We start from the raw sequence: 27318 nt of genomic DNA on the forward strand, positions 1-27318 counted from the left end.
AGATCTAAAAATACTATATTGGATGCTCAAGCTAGAACGTCAAAGTGTTTTGCAACATTATCATCATATTTAGCATGTTATTATAAATTAGCATATTATAAATCAGTGATGCATGCAGGAAGGAAGTACTTCGTGGAAACAGTTGCACATGATGTCGCAACACAAATACGCGTTTATTGGAAGAGAGAGGAACTGCATTAGAATAATAACTACTGAAATAATTATAGACTCTATGCGTTTCAGGGGATTTTAATTTAATTCAAGTACAATTTGCGCACGTGCGCGCGTGTAATACGTGCGGTAATAATAATCTTTGTGTTAATTGACATTGAATAACGTGACAAAATGAAGCATACAATAAACGGCACTCAAAAATAACTGAATACTGTGTCGCGTTTCTGTTTTTCTTTTTCTCTTAAAAATTACCAAGGCAATAAGTCGGAGCACTTGTCGTTGGAGTGTGCCAATGTAACAGTAATACCTGTGGATGTTGCTAATACATCATAACAATCTGTATATACAGTATTTGAGTGTCTGAGGTCCACTACTAATAAACGGTAGAGTCTTACGTAAACGTGTATTCTCCGATTACGTGTGCTTTCACACAAAATTCCACATTATGGTCGGCAAGCAGTCTTCAAGGTATTAATCTCTAAAACGCGCAAGAAGATGTTTTGTGTTAAAGTCAGTTCGAAAACTCCTGAAGTTTTTTTCCTGATATTTACGTCACATGTATATATAAAAACCGTCCTGAATGTGTTTATCACAAATCTTTTTTGTTAATACAACAGTAAAAATTTGCAATATATGAGTATTGTTTTATTAGTCCAGTAGCTTTATAAATCCCGTCAAATTTTTGAAAAATCTTGTAGAAAGCTGATCGAAAACTGGTCGTGTAAATGAAACATAGTATTCTATAGTTCATAATAAATACTTGAAAGTTTATAATTAATTAATTAAGAATATATTTTAAAAACCGTGACAACATTCTTGATACAGCTAACTCTGCAACATAAAACAATTTTTATATTTATATTATTTTATGTTAGAAAAATATAACAGGAATTGGAAGAAAAGAACGAAATAGTAGAAATTTTCAAAGATTACTTTGTGTTTGCATATAGGCGGACTTATCTGCATTAATATATAAACAATGACGTAGTACCGCTGAGATATATACGCGGCACGTGTGAGTTCGCTGGTTACTATAAATAGAACCTTCGCAGCATCATTCGTAATAAGAATATTAATAATAATACAATCACATAATATTTAATAATAATAAATCACATCTCTGACGTTCTCGTAGCTTTATTATACACTAAAAGCATCTTTGGTCTTTTTTTATTCGCCAATCGCACAAAAAGATTATAAAGTGACTTTAGATTTCAATAATCAACCAAGATCATGTGCGCAATAATATTTGAGGCTTTCCAAACATTGGGTTACCGATGAAATGAGATTATCGATTATGCGTACTTGATGATCCGGCAGTATTCGACTCTGCGATTCACAGTCTCACAATCCACCCTCTCGCCCGCCATTCAACAAAGTAAACAAGAGCTAAAAATCTCCATAATATCCATAACGTGATTAAAGCTCTCTTCGTAACATCTCCAAAAGTCCACAATCCGTGTTACCTTATAATACACTATGATATGCTCTAATTAACTTTTTATCCCGCTCGGCCGGAAATCAATAGATGACTTTGGTTGAAACACTGTACCAAAGGAAGTATTACTACGGGGCAATCTGTGGCCATACAAATCTATTGTAGCTTCTATCTAACTTTCCTTATCGTTGAGAAATTCTGCGAGCCGAGGATCCGCGGGATTCGCTATTGGGAAACATTAATGCCAACAAATATTTTACCGAAATGATGAGTAAATCGCGGAAGATTTGCCGATTCAATGCCTTGCTGGCACAGTAATCGTTTTGCGTTATAATAATAATATCAGCAAGGATAATAATAATCGCACACGCTCGCAGACGATCATAGGAAAAGGAACGCGCAATGATCAATCGTTCTGCCAAAGTCGATCATTACGTTACCGTATCATTTAACGATTGTTTTTCGACGACTCCAAATCGCTCGGTAGTTTTCGGGCAGCTTAGAGCTTTCCGAGGGCACGCGTGGTCCGCCATTCATCGGACAAGCGTGCAAGAAAGAAGCCTGACTTACGCGGGTTGCACTTTATGCGCGAACGGAAGATTCTTGGACCTACGCGTTGAGAGCTTACGAAGACGGTCGTTCGAAACGGAACCGCTCGAAAAGTATCTAGCAAGAAAGTGCGCCCGTAGTCTCAGCTTCTGATACAGCAACCTCGTTGCTTTGGTAATCATGCGGCAAGTAGATTCTTTATATTCTTCGGCGTGTTCTCCTCGTTCAAGTGCTTCGTGGTATAGCGGAGGGCGTTCAGAAGGCCTTCGCTTTTGCAAGGCGGCTGGTCCTTTAATAGCTTCACGCAGCCTTTGACCTGTAAGATTTAGACCAAACATAAAATCGAGGGAGCGTAGGCAAATGGGGATTCTTATCTGCGGAATTTTACAATAAATATTTCTTTACTTTGTTTTTAAAATTCGTTGTTTCGTAATATTTTAACTTGGATCAAATTTCATAGAAGTATATTTTTTATATAAACATGCATATACGGATAGAGAAAACGGAATTAGATTTGTTAACATTAGCTGACAGCCTTTTTCGTAAAATATTGCGCCCAAGTTTTTTTCTGATACTCACATCCACATTCGAACCCTTTACAAAAGCACCTTGGGGATGTACATGATCGTAGAGAATCACCAGACCCACCATAACCCTTAGGACAAAGAGCTGAGTCTCTTCTCGTTGGAATTGCGCCAGCAGATTCCTGGTAGAAGATATTTCCCAAATTAGCTTCGCGAAGAAATTCCTACTCTCTTGAGGCATGGCTCGCTCTCTGTCTCTCTTTGCATGTTAAATAGTACTTACGGGTTTTCCAACATTCGAAGACACACTTTTGCCATTGTACCAAGCGTTTCCGTAATGTTTTCCCTTGCTATATCTTCGTTCTAAAAACGATAAAACACAATTTTGTAAGTAACAAATACACTGTTGGAAACGGTAACTTCGAGATATAAAAAAAACAATGTAAAAACTATTTGTAAATTTAGGATAGCGAAGTTTTTTTTATATTAACTCTTTTATATCCATCGAAAAGTTTGCCTTTAAAAGGTATCACGTTGTCACGAAACATATTTGTACAAATTGAAGACGGTCTCCAAATATTGAATTATTACTTCGTAGTCGATTTTAATTAAAAGGTTGCATACACATCGGGCTTGCGTATACATGCTTATTTCTCCGACTGACGCAGTCTATATAGAGCGCTCGGGTAATTTAAATCGCAGACCAGGATACCTGTCAATTTTCCAGTTCAGCAGAGCCATTATTCTCGTCGACAATTTTTTTTCCGTCTTGCCATTACACCGCATGTCGATCACGTAACGCGGTTATTTGTCATCACAATTAATACGAACGAAAGCCCACGATTCATTGTAACATTTTTTAAAAATATCTCCGTATTGAGATAATTGATAAAAAGTGTCTTACAAAAATTAAACGAAACAGAATTTAAAACAATGTTGCAGTCATATTGATATCTTTCTATTTCATCGATATAACACTGAAAATAAAATTGCTTCCCAGATTTAATTTTAAAACTTTTAACCAAACTTTTAACAAAAAAAATTGGGTCGAAACGTTGTGTAATAAATCGATTAAATAATTAGCCAGTTCGGTTGACTATTAGTTTCCCGTCTCAATTTCTAATCATTACTGGTGACAATAAGCAAACTCTCCTTTGTTAAAACTTTACATTTCTTCATACATGTATAATTATATGAAGAAATGTAATGAATGTGAATACACTCGAAAAACTCACTAACAAAATAATATATTCGCGAGATATTTAAAAATATATGGTCAATCGATGGAGCAATATTATATACGTTAAATTGAATGATGAAATGAATGAGCGATGAAAGCTACAATTTTGCAGAAGCAGAATTACAAGAAATAGATTCAGTTCTCCAAACGATCGGAATAATTAAGGGATAAGCCGAGAAACCGCCTGGATAACCGCAGAATTTGGTCTAATTGCCAGTTAGCATCTGGCCGGATCAATAATTGTCCGGGCAACAATGGGAGGTCGCGCGGACGGGAACAATGTAGAGAGGCGATACCACTTACGTCCATCAAGAAAGTAATGGTCGCGTGACTCAGAACTCGAAGCATGGGTGTCGCGTGGGCGTAAAACAAGGACATTCGGTTGGCGAGTTCGTTCCCGACAACTAGGTCCTTTTCGGCGTTATCCTGGCGCGCCAGCGATGCCCTCGTCAATGTCCTACGATAGTAGCTGAAGTCGTTCTGAATCGCCGGCGTTTTCATTTTATGCTCGTCAAACTTTAATACAAATTCCAATATCTCCGCCAATTGTTTGACTAGCGCCTGCTGCGTCTCCAGATGTTGTGTCGGTGAGAGGTTTCCCGAGCACAATTGCCCCAGTATTTTCGGCACTACCCTTTCTATGTAATAAACAAATAAAAATCATTTTAATATTCCTATTTATTTATACAAAGCGGAAATGCTCGCGGTAACTTTAAGCAAAATGCGTGCAGTTACTACTCGATATTCGATACATGTAATATTATGTATTTGCAATCCAAAAGTAAGCGTATAACGAAATAATATCGAGAATTAATAGTTACATATAACAATAATAAGAAAGAAGTAAAATAGCTAGATAATAATTTGAATTTGAAGTTCTTAGAAATGACTCCTCTTAAAAGTTTTCGACAAACACATACTCGTACACTCTCCCTTTTTTTCTTAGTTTGTAGAATAATTAATATACATAAGCAAATTATTACTAAATAATAATATAAAAGTAGACAAATGTAGAAGTTTAAATATTATACTCTGACTACTTTACGCAATTACTTTTGTGAAAAATATTCATTAAATATAAGTATATCGGATCTCCGGGTCAATTCTGTTCTGAAATGCCTCTCCGCATTTTACATTTTCGATAACCACCAGTATCTAATATAATTAAAAGTTTACGCCACAAATACGGCTAGAAGCATTTCTCGGGTACAGATTGAAGTTTTCCCAATGTTCGCACTGATATCGGAGTCCCGAGAAGCGTATCATTGTTTTAAAAAAACCTTATCGTTTACGTGATTAAAATGAAGAGAGAAGTACCGAGTTCCAAGGAAAACTCATAGAATCGTTTGAGTTTCGCGACGAGAGGTGCCACGGTCAGATATGCTTTCCGCTGACATTCCTCCGTGGGTGCTGAAATGGCCTCTCTGATTTCTTTCCCAGCTCCTTTGTAACATTGTATCTCCTCTAAAATGGACTCTGAATTTTTCAGCACTCTTTGCACCGCCTCGAATGTCTCGCGTTCGAGGTCCGACGGTTGTGCATCTGTAAAACAGACAAATAGTACAGGCCGATAATTATGGAATAATAAATGCCTCTACTATACAGAAGATTTTGTTACGTCTCGCTATTATAGAAGAATTATATTTATTTCTCTATTACGTACGTTATTTGGTAGATTGTTAATTTTTTGTCAAATATGTACTCGTATTATGTAGAATCGAACTATATTATGGAAACTAATAGTACACAGTAAGTAATGCGAGGAACAGCACTTAGAATTAAGATTCAAAGATTTCTTCACGAAAAATTTATATACGACTCACTTTCGAAATCCAAGAAGACGTCGTACTTTTGAGGAGTGCAACAGGTAGACTCATCTCGAGCCAAAAGACTCAAAAGCTTGCCCATCGTAAGTGTACAGCTTCTTTCGACAAGAGTCACTTTACAACGTGAAAGGCATCTGCAAGTTAAAGAAATTCGAGTTACACGATGTAGGCTTTCATGCGTTTTGAATAACAATCATTTAATCGTACTGTAGCACTTGTATAATACCGCGATATTATTTAGAAATATTTTTTAAAATTGTAGTTCGTGTAGTCGCAGTGATTTAAACGAGCGGTAACAAACTCTTGACGTTCAAAGTAAACTTCTGAGATACAGTTATATTATAATTAAGACCTTATCTCGCTCGATATTGTTTCATTAATTCTAATTCTATTGAAATTCCGGACTGATGTTAATAGATTTAAAACTGGTTTACAAGAAAGCATAGAACTTGTATGAGATTATTATAATTTTCCATTTGAAAATACAATTTAAAGTATGTCGGAGACACTGAGAGATTAAGCCCGGGGATTCTTCAACATCCCGCGCATCGAAACAATTTTTCGCAAAGTATACACAAATGCTCTTCTTGTTAAAAGCACGAAGAGAGTTCACAGGATTGTCACGTAGAATACTTGCGGAATACTAGAAAGATTAATCCGCGACGAATATAAACGGCAAACAGACGGTTTAATATGATTCAGTTTCCGCTCGAGCTTCAACCGACGAGTGGTAACTTGTCACTAGTCCGAGACTACAATGAAATTGAAATTTCAGGCTGCAGCCTGAACGTATATATTCACTCGGCGTACATATATATATATGCACGTCGAACCATTAATTCCGGACAGGCGACACACGCGCACGCCTGGACGGCTTGGATTAACGCGTATCCGTATCGATACCGCGGAACAAATGGATTCTGCGAACTCGTCGGCGGGGAGATGAATCTCGTTGATCAGTTTCAGCGAACGGAACAACCCTCCCTCACCTGAAGCGTTCGCGAAGGGGTTCCATTCGGCTGTTCTTCGCACCGATAGAGGATGACTCACGTGGGAACGTCGCGATCGCGTTTTACGCCGCGCGGACTCGACGAGAGAGCATCACACGTCCGGGAGGACCGAGCTCGCCCTTGTCACTTGCGCGCGAGAGGACTTGCGATCGGCTTTACGGTTTCTAAAATTGCGAACGGCGGGATTCCGCCGTGCCGGCCGCGTTATTTTCGGCCCGAAAGCGCATTTCACGCTCGTCATCTTCGGTCGTCGAGCCTCTCCCGGTTTCTCTCGGGGAAAACGATCGTACACCGCGCAAAGACCAGGTTGCTGAAGTTTCCGATTCGTACGGATATACATATGGTAGTTTTTACGATAAACCTGCGATTCGAATTTATTCCGATCTTAGCAGCTGAGCTTGTTTGGAAGAACAGTTATGAAAAAAATTAAACAAGAACTGGTTTTTCCAGTCAGCGACAAACTTGATATCCTTTCATTAAAATTTCCATCTGAAAGTTGATGTTAAAAGTATATAAATACTCGAAGCTTATGACCGGTGAGGAATTCTTTCCCGTTGAAATGATCGACTCGTCGAAATGTTCAGACGATTGGAAAACTGGATTTTAAGACGTACAATTTTCTGTGCCTCCAGAGAGAGAGAGAGAGAGAATCGATTTAGCAACATATTTTTATTTAAATTTGCACTGTGCGCAGTTTTATATAAAAAAAATGGCATATTGTTACAATGATATCGCTGTACCGATTGCTGTACCGTTAACGATAATAGCACATTTCATCAATAACTGCGGGCAATATCGATGTGCAACGAAAATAGCCGTCGAGTTGCAACGTAAAATAAATGTTTGCGTTTGACATTCCTCTCGCGCTCTCCATTGCGAAACGTTTGAGAAACAACGACGCTATTTGTTGCGACATTAGCTTGAAATTATTCGATTTTTTTTTCATCTGCATATTCTCTCGTGTACGCTTTCAACAGATAATCAAAAACTTTTAGAAACATATATCTACGATAAAGCAGTCTATGCTACATGCCAATAATAATTGCGAAAAAAACAATCTAATTATCATTGTTATAGGAATGATTGCACTTTCCCTAGAAATTTCAGAGATGTACCTAGCTTTTTGGTAATATATAAAAAAAACGGGATAGAAGCGGAAAAAATTATTTATAGAAATAATTATCCTTTGTTGCCGAGAGAAAAATTGTCGCTTAAAAAATTTTAAGCCTTAGCACTCACTGCAATTTTATTTTTTATTTAATACACTCTATTTAAAACGTAGATATAAATGCACTCGTCGCTCACGTGAATTGTTAACGAGTTCCACGACATCTCCGCCTACCTACGTTAATATCCACAATAAGAGTGCTATGTGCTCGCGGATCCCAACCTAACGCGAGGTTCTCATATCATTGCGCTAAAACAACAAACCGGCAACCCATCCAAAACGGTTTTCCCGACATTTGACGTCAAAACTACCATGCACATTCGCGAGTGAGTTCAAAGAATCTGTACACCAAACACTCCAAGGGTCTCTTCGATTAATAGATGATGCTACAAAATTATCGCGCACGTACAATTTTTAAACCATAATTACAGTGAGGCTTCTCGTTTCTTGCATAATTACAGTACTATGAAAATCTCGTCCTCCGAAACACCACCATTTTTATTTTTACCTACAAATAACTATCGATATAATTGACAATTTTTAAAAGACGAGTATCCAAACAGATTCGACTTGAAGACTTAGTTTCATTAACGCTGCTATATTTAATTATTATCTTCATCTTTCAACAGTTTAACTGTATTTAAAGTTAACTGTATTAATTGCATCTTAACTTAACTGACGTAAACAAGAGCGGTAACGTTAAGGAATAAAGTCGCTGTATCAAATGATATTTACAGTGTCACAAATTGACGAGATCGTTGCGATGTTTGCCATCTACTTTCGCACGAGCGGCAGGCTCGCCGTCAGGAACTCGAATCGTGGGGGGGGGGGGTCGGATCTTGGCAGCCGGGCTTTTACGAGGACACCCCGAGAATTCCGGGTGGCGTTAATCGCGTGACGTTTGACGGGCTCACCGTCGCGGAATCGCGGCGTAATCGGCGCCGACGGCGCGAACACATGACGGCGACAGGTGCACGCCGAACGGGACGCCGCGCCGGCGGGAGCGTCACGGGGTCAACGGGCACGCGAGACGGGTGCAACAACTGTCATCCGGTGGCCGGCCATGTTGTGGGTCGGGGGGTTGCTCGTGCTAGGAGCGCGAGTCCTTCCCTTATTTGGTAAAACGGCGGTGGCGGCGGCGGCGGCGGCGGCACGCTCGCGCGCGCGGAAAATCGATGGGGGTTGCTTCGCGGCAAGGGTAGCGAGATGGCGCTTGAACGGGGGTGAAATTGCCGAACGAGTATCGAAATATCGCTCGCGTAAATTTGGAAGCGGCAAAACAAAAGCCTGCGGCAGCGGGAAACGATTTATCGAATGCAGGAGGAGACGATTCGGTGGATACGCGCGCGAGAAGATCGGATCGATAGCGGGGAGAGTCGGGAGAGAAATCACGATCCGGAAAGTTACGAAGGGGACTGTGAGCCATTCCAATACCGTTATCAAGATATATCTTAGAGGCTTCTTCCCGTGAATCTGTCACGATAAATTGCAGAACTTATTTAGCCACTTTACTTCAACCGCCGAGGGTCATGCCTGGAATTTTCGTTTAAACTTTCATACAGGAGTTAGCTTTCAAACTAGAAATATTTGCAGTTTGACGCTAAAGCAGAAATCTTGAAGAAAATTTTATACAGCGTTAAAAAAAAGAACTCTTGTTATTGCGATCGTTTCATTCGCATTGGAAAGTTGTACGATTCATATTCGATAATCCAAGCTTGGATATTTTCCTTTTCTCTTGAGAATGCAGAGGGTGATGTGTGCAATTCCTGCGGTTCTTTCTCGCCGCCAACCCTCAAACCAATATTGTGGTTTCAATCTCGCAAGAGATCAATTTCGATATTTATTCAAAAGTTGCGTTTCGAGCACGTTTCACATTGTCACGACGAAGGTATTTGGACACGCATTGAACGTGCACCGATCTATTTAACGAAGATACTTTGTATTGCGACCAATGTGCCTTCACGTAATGAAATCTTCGATATGAGAGAAACAGTAGCGCGCACAATCAGCTACGAATAATAGAATAACACAATGGAGCGTTTCGAAAGCTGGGAGTTTTGTGTGTGTGCAGCTGGCATCTCCAGCATTTATATGATTCCGTTAATAAGAGGAAAATTTCACGATTATATTTCCGTTAATAAACGAAAAACTTGAAAATTATACATTTCAACATTGACACCGCACAATAAACGCAACTGAGTTAACAATTTATCGAGACACAATCGAGACACAGCGTCGTTTTGAAGAAGCAATCGTCGCAATGAAAAAGTAATTGTATCTATCGGTATCTATCGCGAGGATTCAGCGATCACGCGACGATATCGTTCGCTAATTATTCGCAGAAAACGATCGAAGTTTCTTCCCGTACTTGTCGCGAACGCGTAAAAAACAATATAATATGCGAAGCGGCGCGGGCCACTAACTCGGTTCGACTTCGCCGCGATTCGTACGAGACGATCGCGTTGCATAGATGATCAAGATTCTCGTAGAAAGTAATCGCATACGAATAACATCGATACGAATGAACAATCCGATGTACGGCGTGACTTTTTTTTGCCGAGCGCCGTTGACCGAGCACGAATTCCAAGAAATGACGTACGCACCGTAGTAAACAACTTGTCAGTCTCGAGTGCCGATTACAATGACGTAGCACCGTGAACACTTTTTTCGAAAACAGTCTATTGTGCCGAATCAGTCGGCGCGAGTGAGTCGAGCGAGGCGGATGTTCCGCGTGTCGTCGCGTCACCCCTCGTAATGCGATTACTTTCTACGAGAATCTTGATCATCTATGCAACGCGATCGTCTCGTACGAGAGTTTTAACATCTATCCATTGCGTTTAAGGAATTGTCGCGATCCGTAATCACGTCGGTGATTAATAACGAAAACTTATAACATATCGATCGCTTGCCAAGACATAATCTCTCCAACAATTAAACGTATAAAAGTGCGCGTATAACATAAAGTTTTACTCGATCGAATTAAAGACTCTTCAAAGCTCATTTGAACAAGTATTTGTGAAATGTCCGTTCCTGTCGATGGCCACACTTTAGAGATTTGGCAGTTTTTCGACTAAAAAACTCGCCGACTCGAAGTGGAGGCGAACTTGACGGAACAAAATGAATACGTTCACATCGACTTTGTAAACGGGAGTGTAAAATCGCGCGAACGATTTTTGTGTTCTCGCGAGTGTCCTGGAGGATAATCTGAGAGGATGAGGTGGCCTGGGGATGGCATCAGGCGCCGGCGGAGCAACTTTATGGCGAGTGTTAATTTTTCATTTTGTGCCAAATTAATCTTTTCTCCGGTATATTATCGAGTCGTTTCATTGCGTAAAGAATTATTTAGCGCCAGTAATTGATCAACCAGTGTAGAAAATTGCATGACAGCCATCGGCCGTCATGCAATTTTCTACATCGTTTTAGTTCATAATTTCATAAATTCGAAATAATATTTAAAGGACGAGAAGTAATTTGAGATTTTACAAAAGTTTATTCTCGTGAAAATCTCGGCTTTTACGGAACAACTTTCGCGCAATAATCATATAAACATATCTAACCGAATAAAAAGTTTTATACGCATATAAACTATATCTTGCACTATTTTTGGTTTTCTTGAACGCTATTTTAATAGAAATCTTATATTTTTCTGTTACAGATTCATCGTAGTTAAACTCCGCTGCTGCGCGTCGGTTGGTGAGTGAAATAATTTTTTAATGAGGTAACGAATCTACATTTCGTAGATCGTAGATTGTAGATGATAAATTAGTATATCTCGTAGATCCGTTGCCTCAAAATTGATAGAGTACAACATAATTTCGTATTTATTTTTATACATTTACTTTAACGAAAGGGAGTGATCGCGATTTTAACTGCGAAGAGTTGGGTGTCCCGTAATTTTCATGCAAAATATGACGAATATTATTAATATATTCGTCGAGCTAATCTCTTGTAGTCTATCAATTTTTTATTAATATAAATTTATATAAAACGTTAAATATAATGACGTGAGACTGTATATTTTGTCGAGAACGCTGAAACTTAATATTATTTTCATACATCATTTGAAATTACTGATTAACTGGAATATTCAATTGTCGGCCTATCGTACGGAAAGTCTCTTTTCTCTGGGTCTCACGTCATTTATTTTGTATGTGCACTCCGCGATACACTTTCAAGATGCGTCTCGCATGAATACATGCACAGTCGCACGCATCTTCGTATTTTTACGGTTGTTTTCGCGGTCGGTTTTCGCGATTGATTTTTCAAAAAAGTTCAAGAAATTATTAACTGTTTGACTTTATTAACATTATAAATTTTAGTTTACCGCGGAATATAATTCAAATATATTAAAATATATATAACGCGAAGTAAATTTTGTTTCCGTATCTATACTTGAATTTTGAATTCGAAGATCGAGTCAACACCTATTCTCAAGCAAATAACGGATGTCGAAGTATATTTGATCAGTTTTATACAGTAAATATTTTGAATTAATTTTCTTCTTTAATTAACTTCTCGTGGTCGTGCATTTTTTTATACAATCGACGCTCGCATACAGTTCGAACCGTACGAAATATTTGTCGGTGACGATAATCCGACTATGGAAGGAATTTTCTTCCTTCCTGATCTCTGGTCAAAATGACCAGACTGTAAGGCCAGGAGCAACGAAAGGTATGTCCAATCTGGCCCAACGAAGGGATACGCCGATTTAGTGGTCAATATTGGCCACTTTGATGTATTATGTGAAAGTGTTGTACGATATATGTTGATTTCTTCTTATGTGCAAAAATTCGGGTGGGTTATATTCTTTCCTTCTTTACTTATTCTTGCATATGTACAAGATTAAAAAGACCCCTATTAAATCGCGCGCGTATAACTCCAAACCTCTTATAAATCGTGTCGCGGTTTTAACGAAGGACTCGTAGGTTTATTAACAAAAAGGTGAAACGCGGAAAATAAATAATAATCGAAAAATAAATTACTCTTTTGGAATGTCTTTAAAAATGCCTCGAACATGAAAATTACTATTTTTGTGCAAAAAATGCTGAGTATTTTACTGTTCTATTCAGAACGGGTTAGCCATATTCTATAAATGATTACCATACAGACTTTATAACGTATACAATCTATGTGGTGACTTTATCGTTTGCCATTTTTTGTGCAATAAGAGCGTGTTTCGTACACATTATCGATTCTATACGACGTATACGATGGATCGATTCGTCGTTCGGCCCGAAAGATATCCCTCGCGAGATCCTAGATAATAATAATTTACGATTGATGCACGTGCGGGAGATGGATATAAATGCCGGGTGGTCGATACCACGTGCCTTGCTTTATTACTATCGGCACTTACTCATTTCACGGACGAACAGGGTGACGCCGACGTCACGTAAGGGGTGACCGACGTCGCTCGGGGTGGACCGAGTCACTCGGGGGGAAGCTAATCGAATTAGCATTCGCATCGCTCGGCATCGCGCTAGCTCGCACCGCTGCCTTTGTGGGTCAACGCTCGTTGTATAAACAGACGTCTTCGACGTGGCTCCGATTTCGATTTTTCGTGCCGCACGGAAATCCCACGGTAGCGATCTCCCGCAGAGGGCTGGGCTCTGTATGATCGTTAACTTCCCCGCTATGATTAATCGACATTCGATTCTGTTTCTCACGCGACAATGAGAATTATTGAGAAAGCTTTTATAAATAGAATCTCCCCGCGTCAATCGAAAATAAGAAAGAAACTGCCAAAAGGAGCAATCTCTGCAGTGAAACAAATGGCTTGATAGTGAGTTACGATTCGATATGACCGGTGTTATTTAATAGTAAGTGATAATGCTTGATGTTATTAAAACAAAACATACAAACGTATAAATACATTTATAAATCTATGCAAAGAGGAGAATATAGACGTGATATTTCAGTCTTTTATTCTGTATATGCGATTCTTATAAAAAGATAACTTTCTATTTAAACTTGTATTCTATTCTACTTGTATATTCGAACATTTGATTCCTAAAATGTCTTCAATTCAAAATGGTTAAAACTAGGTCTTGATTTCTTTTATAGAAAAGTAATCCGTGCCAGAAACTTTATTTCAGATCTATGAATATTATATCATTCTTGAGAGTTTTAAAAGTAAAAAGTCTCACAATCAGTGACCAAAAGGAAAGTCTTTTGTTTTTTTATTCGATTAAATGCCAGCTTTGCTTTTATATTCTTGAATATATATGCGTGACCTTTTAACATATTTTACTATCATACTAACTCATACATGTATATATTTCGTTCTATATTTTGAATGAAATATCCGCAAATATTGGTAGGTCTCTTTAATCAATTAAAACAAAGTGTATCAAACCCTTTTGTTATGCATAATCCATCGTACGTATTTGCAGTGACGTGTGTTCGCAATTGCAATGAGCGACTTAAATGTCGTTGCGGGGAGATTTTTGCACCTCTTTCAATACCCGGATTGAATAATCGTCGGAAACTGTGGGCGAGGATAATCGACGCCTATTAAAGGCCTTTTTGTGCATCAATTCCAGCAAATCAATTGAGATCTCCCCATGGCTATACAACTCTTCAGCTTGACATCACCTCTTGCGCATCTACGCGATGCGACGCAATAATTTTACGAACCTTAAGCCCCTTATTTATCAAGAGTGGTTGCGCAGTAACTTTATCTCTTTAGCTTCTGACCACAGCAGAAATGTTTATTCTAGACAAATGAAATTGATTGGTGAAACAAATTTTCTGTCGTAAATTGTTGTCTTGTATTGAAAACGATAGGAGTTTTATTTAAGAAATTATTTTCCGACAAAATATAGAATTCTTGAATTATTCGTTACACGCAAAGAATATAATTAATTCATCGCACGCGTTTGCTTCTGTCATACAGAATAAAAAAAGAACGAAGTCATATCTTCTTTTTTGTCTGAGTGTGTCAAGGCACAGTCAAGTGGACTGTATAAATGTCATCAAGCGTAACCTGATCACAAAAAATATTGTTAGTGACTCGTGCCTACAATATGTTATATATATGGGCGGAGGAAATAGATCTGACCATATATTTAAAAAAAGAAGTATCAGAATTGAAGGTCTCGCAAACCTTATCATGTTAATGAACATCGTGTTAATTAAAATTTTCATGTTAATTACGGACGCTAAAGGAGGCGCAAAAGTCGCACCACGACTTCATCAATGTTGGTTGACTTCATTCATAAATATGAGGCATAATTTGCCTTTTAATATTCAGTAGTTCAACGCGAAGTTACCGAAACAATTTCAATTCTCTGACATGTAGTTACAACATTTTTAATTCGGATCGAAGGCGTGTTAGGCAAAACGTGTTTTACATGTAATGTAAACAAAAGAAAATGTTTTACTCCTGTTTAGTATCTTAGAATTCTTTCGTGTGTCCCCCGTTGTATTTTCGGAACCCAATGGATTTATATTTCGATCGTCTTTTTATTAAAATCGCCAATTAAAAGGTTCTAATTTCCGTTTGAATTTTTTCCTCTGAAATAACTTACCACGCGCAGTTGTCCCCTTCCCCCCATCACGTTTCTAGTCACGACGTCGTCCGGACGAGGACTGATGTGGTCCTGACAAGCGTGTCCGAACACCGGCACGCATTAGCGCGCACGCTTAATATGGTAAACGTGCGCGAGACTAAAATGTCACCGAGGCACGTAAGAGACAGTGCGCTTGGTGCGTGTCTTCGCGAGGACACGACGTGCTCGTTAAATCGTACACGCTTGACACGCAGTAGCGCATCTTCGCGGCCTAAGCGTCGGCTTCCAGCTTCCCTCGTGGTGGGTGACCCTGCCCTCTTTATCGACAGAGCGAAGTAATTATCGGGGTTGATGCGCGGAGACGAGAACTCGATGTGTCCGATAAACAAGGGGAACGGAGAGGATACATTGCGGGACCGTGTAGTAATCGGCGCTCCACAAGAGAGTCCGTAAAAGCAGTTTCGAGTCGAACAGAGAGAGTACCGGCGTGCCTTCGATTTGCTGAAAAGGCAAATTGCACGGCTTCTGCGGACTCGAGATAGCTATTTGAATCCCAAAGGACATCGTAACCCACTTATCGCAACGATTTTAAAGGCTATCTCTACTGCTGGAATGCACGATTGAAAAGAGTCCCTTTACGGATACCCTCAAAGGAAACTCGTTACGTCTATGTCGTTGATAAGCTCGAAACGAAGATAAATACGATAAGGATGTAAAAAAGGACTAAAAGAGAAGATAATTTTCTCGTAGATCTGACGATCGAGAAACCCACAGATTCCTCTAATATCTCCAAGAGTGGATTTAAGAAAATTTGTTTTAATTCGATTACTAACTTAGTATTGCGTTACTTAATTGCACTTCCCTAACCAATGAGAAAGTCTCTCACGTCTATTAAACGACAATCACAACGACGACAATTACATGGCGTCTCTTCTCTGTGGCGGCTGAAAATAAACAATAATGGGAACAAGAATAGACACGAGAAAATGTCTAGTTCCTGAGGAAATGTAAACTCGTACTACAGAGACTGCTAATTAATTACGGCGTGATGAATTAAAAGAGCGTATGAATATTCGCGGAGTTAAACGCGCGAGAAGAATGCACATTGTTTGTGAAATTAATGACATAACATGCCATTTGTTCTTCATGAATTTATACATATGAAGAGTACAATTTGTTTTTTCACGATTTATGTAACGCTATCTTAAGGAATAATTTGAGAGATGAAGAATCTATGTTAATCGCATACCTGTCTTTTATATATAAATTTAAACGCACAAGATTATTATCATCTTGCAATACTTTTCGGCTACAAATACGAATAATCTCTTTGTTGCTTCGGACTCTGGGCTGAGAGATGAAGTTTGGATCGCAGCATTTTTCTGAATGCTTACGCCACTGGCCAAGCAGGGGGGATATCGTCATATCCCGGACGAAGACAGGAAACCTCCAAGTAAAATCCCCCTCCGGTCGTACGCACGTATGCGTCAACGAGCATCGGCGTACGTTTGATTGTAAATGAAAGCAGGAAAGAAGCGAAAGCGGAGCGATGAGTGGTGAAAAACGTGCTATTAGCGCGAATATTTCTCATTGATAACGGGGAAAGCGATTCATAATGAGAGCCTGAAACGTTTAATTCGAACATAAAAAAATGTCGGTTTAGTTACGTTGATAAAAACAATTTCTTTTTAATTTAGGACGCGGGATATTAAAGTATACGTCTTTGTTCGGTAGGAACGTTGTTAGAATCGACAAATTACAGATGTATATCATGACGAACGTTAACTGTCATTTCAGTATTATCTGAAATCACATAAACGTCTTAAGCATGAAAGCAATAAATTACAGACATGCCGGGATTGACCCAGAAAATCGAAAATTGCGGCACAAAGTGGATTCGTAATTGGAGCGAACGGCCCGCGTGGCACTATAAAACATTAAAGCTCCGACTGCACGCACGGTTGCGGCGGTCTAATTTCACATATATATGTACGTACACCAAGCCGCATTTCAGATTCCAGGGACACGGTATCCGTTTCAGTACCCTTAACATTTAGCGCGTGACGTAACGTTGATAGTCGACTTATCTTACGCAGTCAAGTAGATAAAATATCTTCCATTCTACATTTCACGCACAGCGCATCAATGAATATGTTATTTTTGGTTATGGAATGAAAGATAATTCAAACCAATGTTGTCCAAGTCACCCCAGTGCTGTTGAGTATCTCCGGTCCTCAATTCGAATGTTAGAATACCGATTACTCTAGCTCTTATTCGAATGAAATTCGCCAAGAATGAATTTATAAAGACGCTTTGCAGATGTTATATTGTTTTATTTTCAATTAATTACGAGTAATATGTCGCTTAGTTATTTCACGTTTAATTAAATAATTCGTGTACAGTTCAGATGTCAAAGTTTACTTGCGTTATGAGTGCTTTGGTTCTCGTCCTGCCATCTGGCAAATGTAGAAACATACAATATTTAAAAGTGTTTTCCGATATCCATGGCGTTCTTCGAAATCAACAAGTTCGTCGATTACTATATACAATATTATATTGGCATATTAATCTCGTGATGTTGGATTTTTCGAGAGTTTTCGAAATTGTCAGGCTTCTCGTTTTTTCCGTTCGCTTGCCGATCGTTACGTAATATCGTGATGCGTATAATCTCCGTGCATATTGCATATTCCGTAACGTTGAAATTAAAATAATGACGCGCGTATCAAATACTTTTAAGCTTCCTGTTTGCAACTAAAATACGTTTCTTTAAAATTTTTACTTTTTTTAGATTATTATAAATAAATATATATCGTGTTTAACATAAGTAAATCTAAAGAAATTAGAAGACGTAAGTATTTTCGAGTATTACTAAATTTCGCCAAACGCCATTAAATTTCTTCATATTTTTTTTATATTTTACATAATTTCACGTTAAATTCTTATTAAGATCTTGCAATTTTTCACCAGAAGATAAATGATCTCCACCAGCGAATTTAATTCCTGGCGGAAAATTAATGAGCTGTATAGAGAATCGATTTTCGCCTGGCTTATATACGGAATTTTCGATGATACCATCCGATCGATGAAACATGCCGTCAGCAGTTGATGAATCTGCGCTTATGCTTTCCCCTTTACGTTCCTAGCGAACGATCGAATGACCTACTTGCTAATTGTCGGTAGGTGTGCCCACGCTCTAATTAACGGCAAAGACCGATGTGGCAATTAAATAATTCACGATTGACCTGCGATCAATAACAAACGTGTAAAGTTAAAGCGTCAGCTTGTTTAATAAGGTGTTTCGAGATTTAATCGATGCGTTTTGCGGAAAAACATCTTAATTGAGAAGTTAAGTCTCTCAACCTCTTTAGAGACGCAGGCTCTTTGTGTGTTAATTCAAGCGAAATGGAGCGGAATCGAAAAGGCGAGCAAAGCGCTCGGAGAAAACAAACGTTGTCACGTCTGAGTTGGTGATGAGTATAACATCCGCTGTCGTTGCATCATGATTACATTTACGACTGACAGATTTATGGATGATTGTGCATCAAAAGCGGTTTCCAAGTTCAAACCCCCGGTGCAAGGAAGCGACCTAACAGGAAAATCGTTCGGCTATTCCGCAATGCCAGCGATGTTAATCGCTTTAACAGATGGGACCGTTGCGAACGATGTGCGACCTCGCTCGAATCGACCTGCTCGTTTCGAGTTTCGCGGTTTCCTTCGCGATACGATAAAAGTCCTTCCTTTACAAAAACGACAATTGTTCGATGCAACCTCGTGCTTGCTTACAAATTAATTCTTTGCTGCATAGCATTCCATATAGGGCACCTGTCTTTTTGCATTTCTTTGTTTTTATGCGTTTCGTAATTAGTTTGCATAACACTTTTGATATCTCTATTTCTTGGAGATGAATGTCTAATTATTTTACACTAACAATAAATTATACAAAATAATAGTAGAAAGACCTGTGACGGTCAAGTTGAATCTTAGTGGCTTTTATTTTTCGTATACAATCTTTTTCTCACCGCGGCAAACTGCGCGCCGAAATTTTTAGTCTTGAGACGCTGCCCTGAGTTAAAGTATCGATGTAGTGACACTTAATCAAACTGACAATCAATTTAATGATGTTAATTACGCATTCTTTAGAAATAATCTATAAATAATTTAATACGAAAAATATTACCTCAGCCAGGATTCGAACTTGGACATCCCTACTATCCGGGAAGGGTGTCTTAGTCCATTCGACACTGAAGCATGTAATAAATTGCAAACAAGATATCAGTTAAAATTAACACTTAAAAAATCATGCTGGGAGGGAACAGATAATAAACATATCCTCAAAAATTTAATGCTAGATCTGGCATTTTGACTTTTTTAATTTCAACTTCAAAAAGAGATTCTGCGACCTGAAAGCCCTTCATATACTAAGATTCAACAAAATATTATACGTTTGAATAAAGATTGTAACGCACAAGAAAATGTTCACGTTTAACCAGCGATTGCATATATAATATATGCATTATTAATATTTTTAATAAGTGGAACTGTCGATACGTGACAGCGTCTGCGTTGAATATTGATTACGTGAGAGCTATATAATGAGATTGCATGCATTCCACACATTGCATTCGTGCGAACATTAATTCGTCGAGATATTCCGGCAGAGCTGACACCACAAGAATTAACTGTATAATATAAATAATTTTGATTTACTTGTCTTGCATTGTATTAATTAAACGTTTTCCGCGATATATCCGCCCTTTCTCTCATTCCAAAGCAATTAGATTCTAGTTTACTAGTTTTTTGATCGGAACGAACACGCTTTTCATTACTGTGCATCAAATCGGTGCATCAAGTTCCTGTTAATAAGTTTTCTGCTTCCGTAATCATGTTAGCTTTCTACCTGAAAAACAAATGCGAGGAAGCAAATAAAGGAAGTTTTTCAGAAAACGAGGAGTTTTTCTCTTTAAACTTGAAATTTCCCCAAAGCATAGGAGAAACTCTGAGGAAGCCGGATTCCTATCGCTTATCGGTATGTATAAGGCTAAAATTTACAATTCCACGTGTATCAAGTATAACGACTTCTTTTTGCTTTCGTGTCTTATCCTTCGCGTGCCCGAAGCGAACGTACGTGCTAGGATTTGCCTCTATGTGAAAATTAATTCCACGAAAGTCTGTTATACATACAAACCCCGCAAATCCTTGAATCTATGCAGACATTGCGGAACCGAGGAACGATACGTCATCAAGTAAATCATATGTAAGTCATTCAAGCGAAAATTGTATGATCAAGTGGCGTGTCGATTGTTATTCAGCAGTGCAATTTCAAGTTCGTGAATCATCTCGTGCATTTATTATTACGTTCTTTGTGTCATTGAAAGATTTTTATCGTGGCATACATAAGGAAGTGGCTTTTTATATTATGTAAAAATAATAAGAACGACAGCCGTTGATACATTATCTTTTAACTGCGTGCGCACTATTTTTCTGGAGATATTTACCACGGAATAAGTAAGACGCATTATTTTGTGGCTTCCTTAAGAGTGAGGCGAATGGCTTACGGATTACCGCGATAAAAATGGAGCGATAAAAGCATAATCCGTATTTTAATCGGCTACACGACAGCACGTAAAAACATGGGAATACAAGAAGATTGTTAAACGAGTTATTTAATCGCTTTTCGCGATTTAGATTAGTCAATCAAACGTGCACGGTCAGACGTGCTTCTTGATAAGATCAAGAAAATTGTAACAACATAGATAGAATATTTTAAGCTTAGAGCGTCTTATATCGAATATTATATCGAGCATTATTCTCACATATAATTATGTTATACTTTCTTTTAATATAAATCTCGCACGTCTTAATCGTAAAATTTCTAATCCAAGCGTTCGTTCCAAATAACAAGTAACTTACGGTATTCGCACAGGATGTATACATAAGAAGTGCGAAGAAAAAGAATTATTTACCTCCAGACGAAGCGAGACGAGCCGTGGCATTGTTATAATTGAGTTATTAAATAGAACACGATTAGACTCTATCACGAGGCGCTACCAAATGCATCGCTGCTCCTCTTCACCGGTTAATGTGCACTTCCGGTACCCTGGGCCGGACAGGAAACCGCACCGAGACTTCCCGAAAAGGACCGTTCTCGTCTCGTAGCCGCGAAAAAATTCCGTGTCACAACAGATAACGTTTTATCACGTGCACAGACCGCACACAACGTGCTCGTGGACGATCGCAATAATGGTTCCCTTGTGTCTGCCAACACTGTCTCGTCTCTAATGTTTACTCAAACGTCCGCGAGCGTGTTTAAAATCATCGGTCCCACTTGGCCGTGGCGGAGCATCGATCGAACCGATCCCACACCGCTCGGCTGCGCGCTACTGTCTCGCGAAGGAGCATTTAAAATACGCCCGCGACGGCTTATCGCGCTTTCGCGATGAATTTCTCGTCGGGGGGAAAAAAGTTGGAACGGTGTCTTCTCGATCTCACTAGCGAAACGTCTATAATTTAATTGAACGTTCAACGAAGAGAGACAGAGATTCACGAAAGCACGTTGCCAGCTCTGCACGCTAAACTTTCGAGCGTAGGACCGCGAATTCGACCCCTCGCGCTCGACGAAGCGCGGCGCGATCGATTTTTCGAAAATACCGCGGCAGCTCTGTACTTTTTCTCTCTTGACTCGCAGCACGACGCAGGGCACGGCACGGCACGGCACGGCGCTCACGAAGGTTGTTACACCACTGTCAAAGCGACGGCGTGCAGGCAAACGCCGAGACAGTTTCGCTCCGCGCGGCCAGTCAGCTAGACGCCCCCACTCTCGACACGTCACTGCCTCCTGCAGCGTGGATCCACAGCAGCATCGCCGGCTGTAACACATTCTACCGTGCCAGAGAATTCGCGATCGCACATAAGAATTAAGCGCAACTTAACACTCACTCGGCGCGAGAGGCTGCGGCGCGCGACTTTAACTACATTTAGCAAATTAGCAGCTTTGTGTCCCAAAACGCTGCGTCGTCTCTCCGAGTAACAACGCTCCCGAAACGCTTCATGATTCATCAAAAATTTCATCCCACACTCATAAGAGATAAACGAAAGATGTCGCTAATATATTCCAATATTTTTTCTACAAGGATTTTTGTAGCAAATTATAGCAACTTTTTATTATAATTTTGATTATTGCCAACATGTGCAAATGCTGGAAAATTCGCTGGAAAATTCTCTCTAACAATGCGATTATCTAGCAGTGAAGATTCAACCTCTTTTCTCACTAATGACTTATCTACTTTGATCGACATACCGCATAACTATCACATATTAGCGGATCAGCGTCGCAGAAAAACATGCTAACGATAAGAATCGTACGTCAGAAGGGCAATGACTTATGAAGCGACAGGCAAATGTGAAGCTGGCTGTCCAGCTGGCACGTAAATACCCGCACATGTTCCCCGTCAGGTGCACATGACAATGCGGGAATTCGTTCGTCGAAAGAAAAATAATTTAAACGGATAAAAATTTACAAGATATTTCGCGTAAAACAAAATATATTTTACATAATAATTCCGTGATAAATTCATTGACGTATGCGGAAGATCAATTATTGTCTTTGGAGCAATTTAAACGCAAATTATTGTAATGGGTCGTAACAGCGTTCGCGAGCGGCACGTCGTCCATTAGTTCAGTATGATTTATCACAGGTGATTAGCAAAAGGAGGTGCAAGATGATCAACTTAACGATCCATTTCAGGACGGCGCGTTTCCTTTTGTGCCGTAACTTTGTGACTCACGCATCGTGTGAGACTGAAGGCAAGTCATTCTCTGCAACAGTGACCTTACTGGCGCGCTCCTTTGTGCAAAATCGAATCTACCGTGGCACTTCGACGCCTGCCACGTCAGCGTTTTGTTCTAATTTGTGCAACTATGTGCAACTTCTCTCTCGCACCGAGAAATATCAAAGAGAAATATCGAAATGAGGTACCGACGATCTCTATTCACGTCAACTTGACGCACCTGCTGATAGCTTCGCGAAAACAATTTCACCGCACGATCGTCTTACTCTTCGCGTATACGTGAGGAAGACGCGCCCCGGGAAGTTCTCGCTCCACTCGCTTGTTAAGAAAATTTTTCGCCCGAACGGAAATCTTCGGCGGAAATCTACGATCGCTAGACTTTCGCTGCGAAAGATTTGCTTTCAAAGATCCGCGTTCTGTTTGCGTGGCGAGCAAGATGAGGCAAGAGCCAGTCGCTTCCTACTCGAAAGTGCTTCGCCGACGTGTATCAGCGACCTGCCTTAATGCAACGTGAATATGTAATAGCGATTAGTGCGTGCCGGGGTACAATGACTCGGTAAACGGCAGACTGCACGCAACCGATGCATACGTCTTCTCGAATGCGTACATCGCGTGACAGCACATATGAAAATAAAAATATTATACTGGTGTGCATGCGTGTGTGTTTTCTCGTATTTACTATATGACATCAGTAAATCCATCAACAGTAAAGAAACACGAAGATCGCGTTTTACGGTAAAAATGGTCTGCGCGAATTGAGAATCTTTGAAATCACGAGAATTATTTATTTAAAAAATAATGTTCCGACTTCAATTATTGATACTTATATCTAGCAATTTTATTTTACTTTATCTCGTCTTATCACAAGTAACGCCGATAACATACGATCGTTATAAAACACTACCTTCAGCTGTATGAAATTTAATTTATATATCAAGAAGGTGGATTCCCGTAGTGCTTTAATACATATGACATTTATGAACAATTGTCATTGTAACGGTTCTTCGCTTTTCGCGGTTATTATTATTAGAAAAGCGGAAGAAACTCATCCGCGTGAATTAATTTCACCCTAACGGTTGAAAGAGTATCCTTTCGCATTTCAACGTAGAACAATCGAAGCAGCGTGCATGTGGGTTGCATTGTACTCCTGTCGCATTGTTCGTCTGATGCACGGATAACTAAACACAACTAACTATTCAATTACGTTATACGCCTCTAATATCATTCTCATTCGAACTAACATAATGCAAGAGACATTAAATTTCAAAGATATTTGTTTTACATTCTTTAAATCTTATTTGTTTTATTTTATCAATCATAAAACAGGCTGTCAATTTTACGATTTACAATTATTCCAATATCTCGTAAATATTTATACTCATTTTCATCGACGTTTTATTCTCCAGCAGTCTTTGATTAGTTTCTATTTGCTAATGATCCTATACCAGTAATCTTTAATATTTCGGTGACTTACATTCTTTACTCTCGCTCGGTGACTTATCTTATGTTGGTCAGTATCTCGTCGATTGTTGGAAATCTATACCCATCAGCGAATAATAAATTGTGTGTGTGATACTTCGGAATCATCTAACCAGGGAATTTCGTAGGTCGGAAAATTTTCATTAAAAATTTGTATAAATGTAATTCATAAATTCAGATATTTTCAGTTGATGCCAAAAACTAAACTTTTAAGGGATAAAATCGCTCTTCTTAAGAGGATCCTAAAGTCATCTGTTTTACCCACACATTCGAATATAGCAGAGAGAAACCCGAGAGCGGCCTAAGAAATTAATATGTAATTTTATCTTATTTTTCAGCTATTGTTATACTGTCGCGATTCGGACAATATTAATTTTTACTTTTTAACTGATCTTATTTTTCAGTTTCTTGTATGGAAATATTACGTATATGAATGTACTGTGTATAGTTGATATTGTGACGAAAATAATTATTTCAAATTTAATGAATTTTGTCATATCTTCACACGTTAATAAACGAAAAATTTGAAGATTATATATTTTATAACATCAATACAGCGTACGAAACGATACAAATATTATTTGTATGTGTGTATGTACATGTACGTGATATACATACTTTCAAGATGCGTCTCGCATGAATACATGCATAATCACACGCATCTTTGCATTTTCGCGGTCGGTTTTTCAGGAAAAATTTTCAATTAATTATTTAATTTTATCCATATTATAAATTTTAATTTATCGTGGAATATGATTAAAATCACTCTAACGCGAAGTAAATTTTTTTGGCCAAAAGATGGTCAATATTTTTAAATAAATAACGGAAGTAAAATTAAATTTAATTCGTATATACAGTAAAGTTTTTTGAATTAATATTTTCTTTTAATAAACCTCTCGTGGTCGTGCATTTTGCGATACGTTCGACACTCGTATATTCGAACCGTACGAAATATTTATCGGTGACAATAACCGACTATGGAAGGAGTTTTCTTCCTTCCTGATCTCTGGTTAAAATGACCAGATTGTATGGCCGGGAGCAACGAAAGGTAGGTCCAATCTGGCCCACCGAAGGACTAAATACGACGAGGTATGTGGTCAATATTGGCCACTCTGATTGAGTACCTAAATAAGGTGCTCTACGAAGTATACTTTGATTTCTTTTGATTTGTCACAATTCGGGTGAGTTATGCTTCTATAAACATACATTCTCGCATATGTGCGAGAGTAAAACCCCTATTAAATCTCACGGGCGCGTTAAACTCCAAATCAAACCTCTAGAAAATCGCGTCGCGGTTAATTAAAAAGTTGTAGGTTCATTATGCTGAAACACGGGTAGGTAGGTCTAGGTATAAATCGGATACGGGTAGGTAGGGATTCGGATGGTCAGGGATAGAGGGACATAATACAATAGTTTAAAAAATTAGGTAACATAAATTAACGAAGTAACAATAACTTTAATATAATAATTACGTAAAAAACATTTCGTGTTATTGTACGTATACCGAATATTTCATATACATCGAGAGAAATATTGTAGGTATTGTATAGATAGTTTATTTTTAAATTTATAATGTCATTAAGTTCTTTTATAATATTGTAAGTGTGTTGTAAAGTAAGTTTTAAAAAAAATAAAAAATAATAAAAATGTAAGAAATCAAATTGTAAAGAAAAGAGGACCGTCGATAAGAATTCGGCGGGGGTGGTGGAGGGGCCTCTACAAGTTGGTCTGTTTTTATTAGATAAAAATTTAATTCAAATCTAAAAGAAAGGCATCATTTCATTTATAACTAGAAAATATTTATAACTAGAAAATACAAAGTTATAAAATATATGTAGAGATAACCAAGTTTATCGAGAACAATCTACTGCAAATTTTGTTGGCAAAAGGAGTAGAACGTAGCTTGTCAGCAAATTTTTATATTTTGCAAGTATATATACATATAATTTATACGTCAGCAATGAAAGAATGTGAATCGCCAGTAGTTGATTAACGATAAAAAAAATTATTAGACGACTTTAGGCTGACAGATGGTTTCTTTATTTAAATTCGACGTTTCGACCATACGGGTTGTGGTCCTTTTCAAGGAATTCAACAATCTAAAAGTTTAATTGCAGGACATTGAAACTCAAAAGTATGTTGACCACAAAACGAAATCAACGCAAGTCAGTACAGAGAAAATTCTTTTCGAAAACTTAGAATATTAAGTCATTTATGTTAAACTAAAAAGCACAGGAGTTTGATATCTATTTTTGTTTTGACATCCACTTTTAGTTTAATATACATAGCATGGAACACAACCAAAACGTGCACATCTGCGTTATCCGCTTAACCCAAACATGGACATTGGCTACGTAATTCATGTTCATGTTTTCAATGTCCACAGAGGGCGTATTGTACCATTCGAGGTTCATGTATAACCGGGTCGTGGCAGCTCTCAGGCTTCTCTCTGCTTCAAATATTCGAATATAAAGAAGAAATGCTTCATATCAAAGTTATATGATAAATGAACATGTTTGTTCAACACTAACAAAAATTTAAAAAATATAAAAAATACCTTTATGAAAATAAGATCTAATACGTTATAAAATAGTTTTATTCTAAATAAATTT

At 38.4% G+C, this 27318-nt stretch overlaps 1 protein-coding gene across 5 annotated transcripts; it reads right to left on the bottom strand.

The window, feature by feature from the left end:
- Positions 1–233: 233 nt before the first annotated feature.
- Positions 234–22197, bottom strand: LOC105565634 (protein FAM49B). 5 transcript variants are annotated; one of them, XM_012018991.1, is made up of 8 exons: positions 21404–22197; positions 19618–19681; positions 5749–5885; positions 5243–5467; positions 4229–4563; positions 2969–3048; positions 2741–2867; positions 234–2477 (listed from the first exon to the last, which is right to left on the bottom strand). In XM_012018991.1, the coding sequence occupies exons 2-8, from the start codon at positions 19641–19643 to the stop codon at positions 2340–2342; spliced, it is 1068 nt and encodes a 355-aa protein (XP_011874381.1). In that variant the 5' UTR covers positions 19644–19681; positions 21404–22197; the 3' UTR covers positions 234–2339. The 5 variants fall into 5 exon arrangements, with proteins under 5 accessions (XP_011874381.1, XP_011874383.1, XP_011874385.1 ...); XM_012018993.1 differs by lacking the exon at positions 19618–19681 and having other exon boundaries at positions 21404–22196; XM_012018995.1 differs by lacking the exons at positions 19618–19681; positions 21404–22197 and adding an exon at positions 8665–8687.
- Between the last annotated feature and the right edge of the window lie 5121 nt (positions 22198–27318).

Source organism: Vollenhovia emeryi, unplaced genomic scaffold (genome assembly GCF_000949405.1).
Source record: "Vollenhovia emeryi isolate VEMERY1.0 unplaced genomic scaffold, V.emery_V1.0 DF939150.1, whole genome shotgun sequence".
In the NCBI taxonomy this organism is placed as follows: Eukaryota; Metazoa; Arthropoda; class Insecta; order Hymenoptera; family Formicidae; genus Vollenhovia; species Vollenhovia emeryi.

Excerpts from the sequence above, each read along its gene's own strand:
- LOC105565634 (XM_012018991.1), bottom strand. The coding sequence starts at position 19,643 with ATGTCCAAGTTCGAATCCTGGCTGAG. Across the intron at positions 3,049-4,228 it reads CCATTACTTTCTTGATGGAC|AACGAAGATATAGCAAGGGA; the intron begins GTAAGTGGTATC and ends TATCGTTTTTAG. Across the intron at positions 2,478-2,740 it reads TAAAGGGTTCGAATGTGGAT|GTCAAAGGCTGCGTGAAGCT; the intron begins GTGAGTATCAGA and ends TAAATCTTACAG.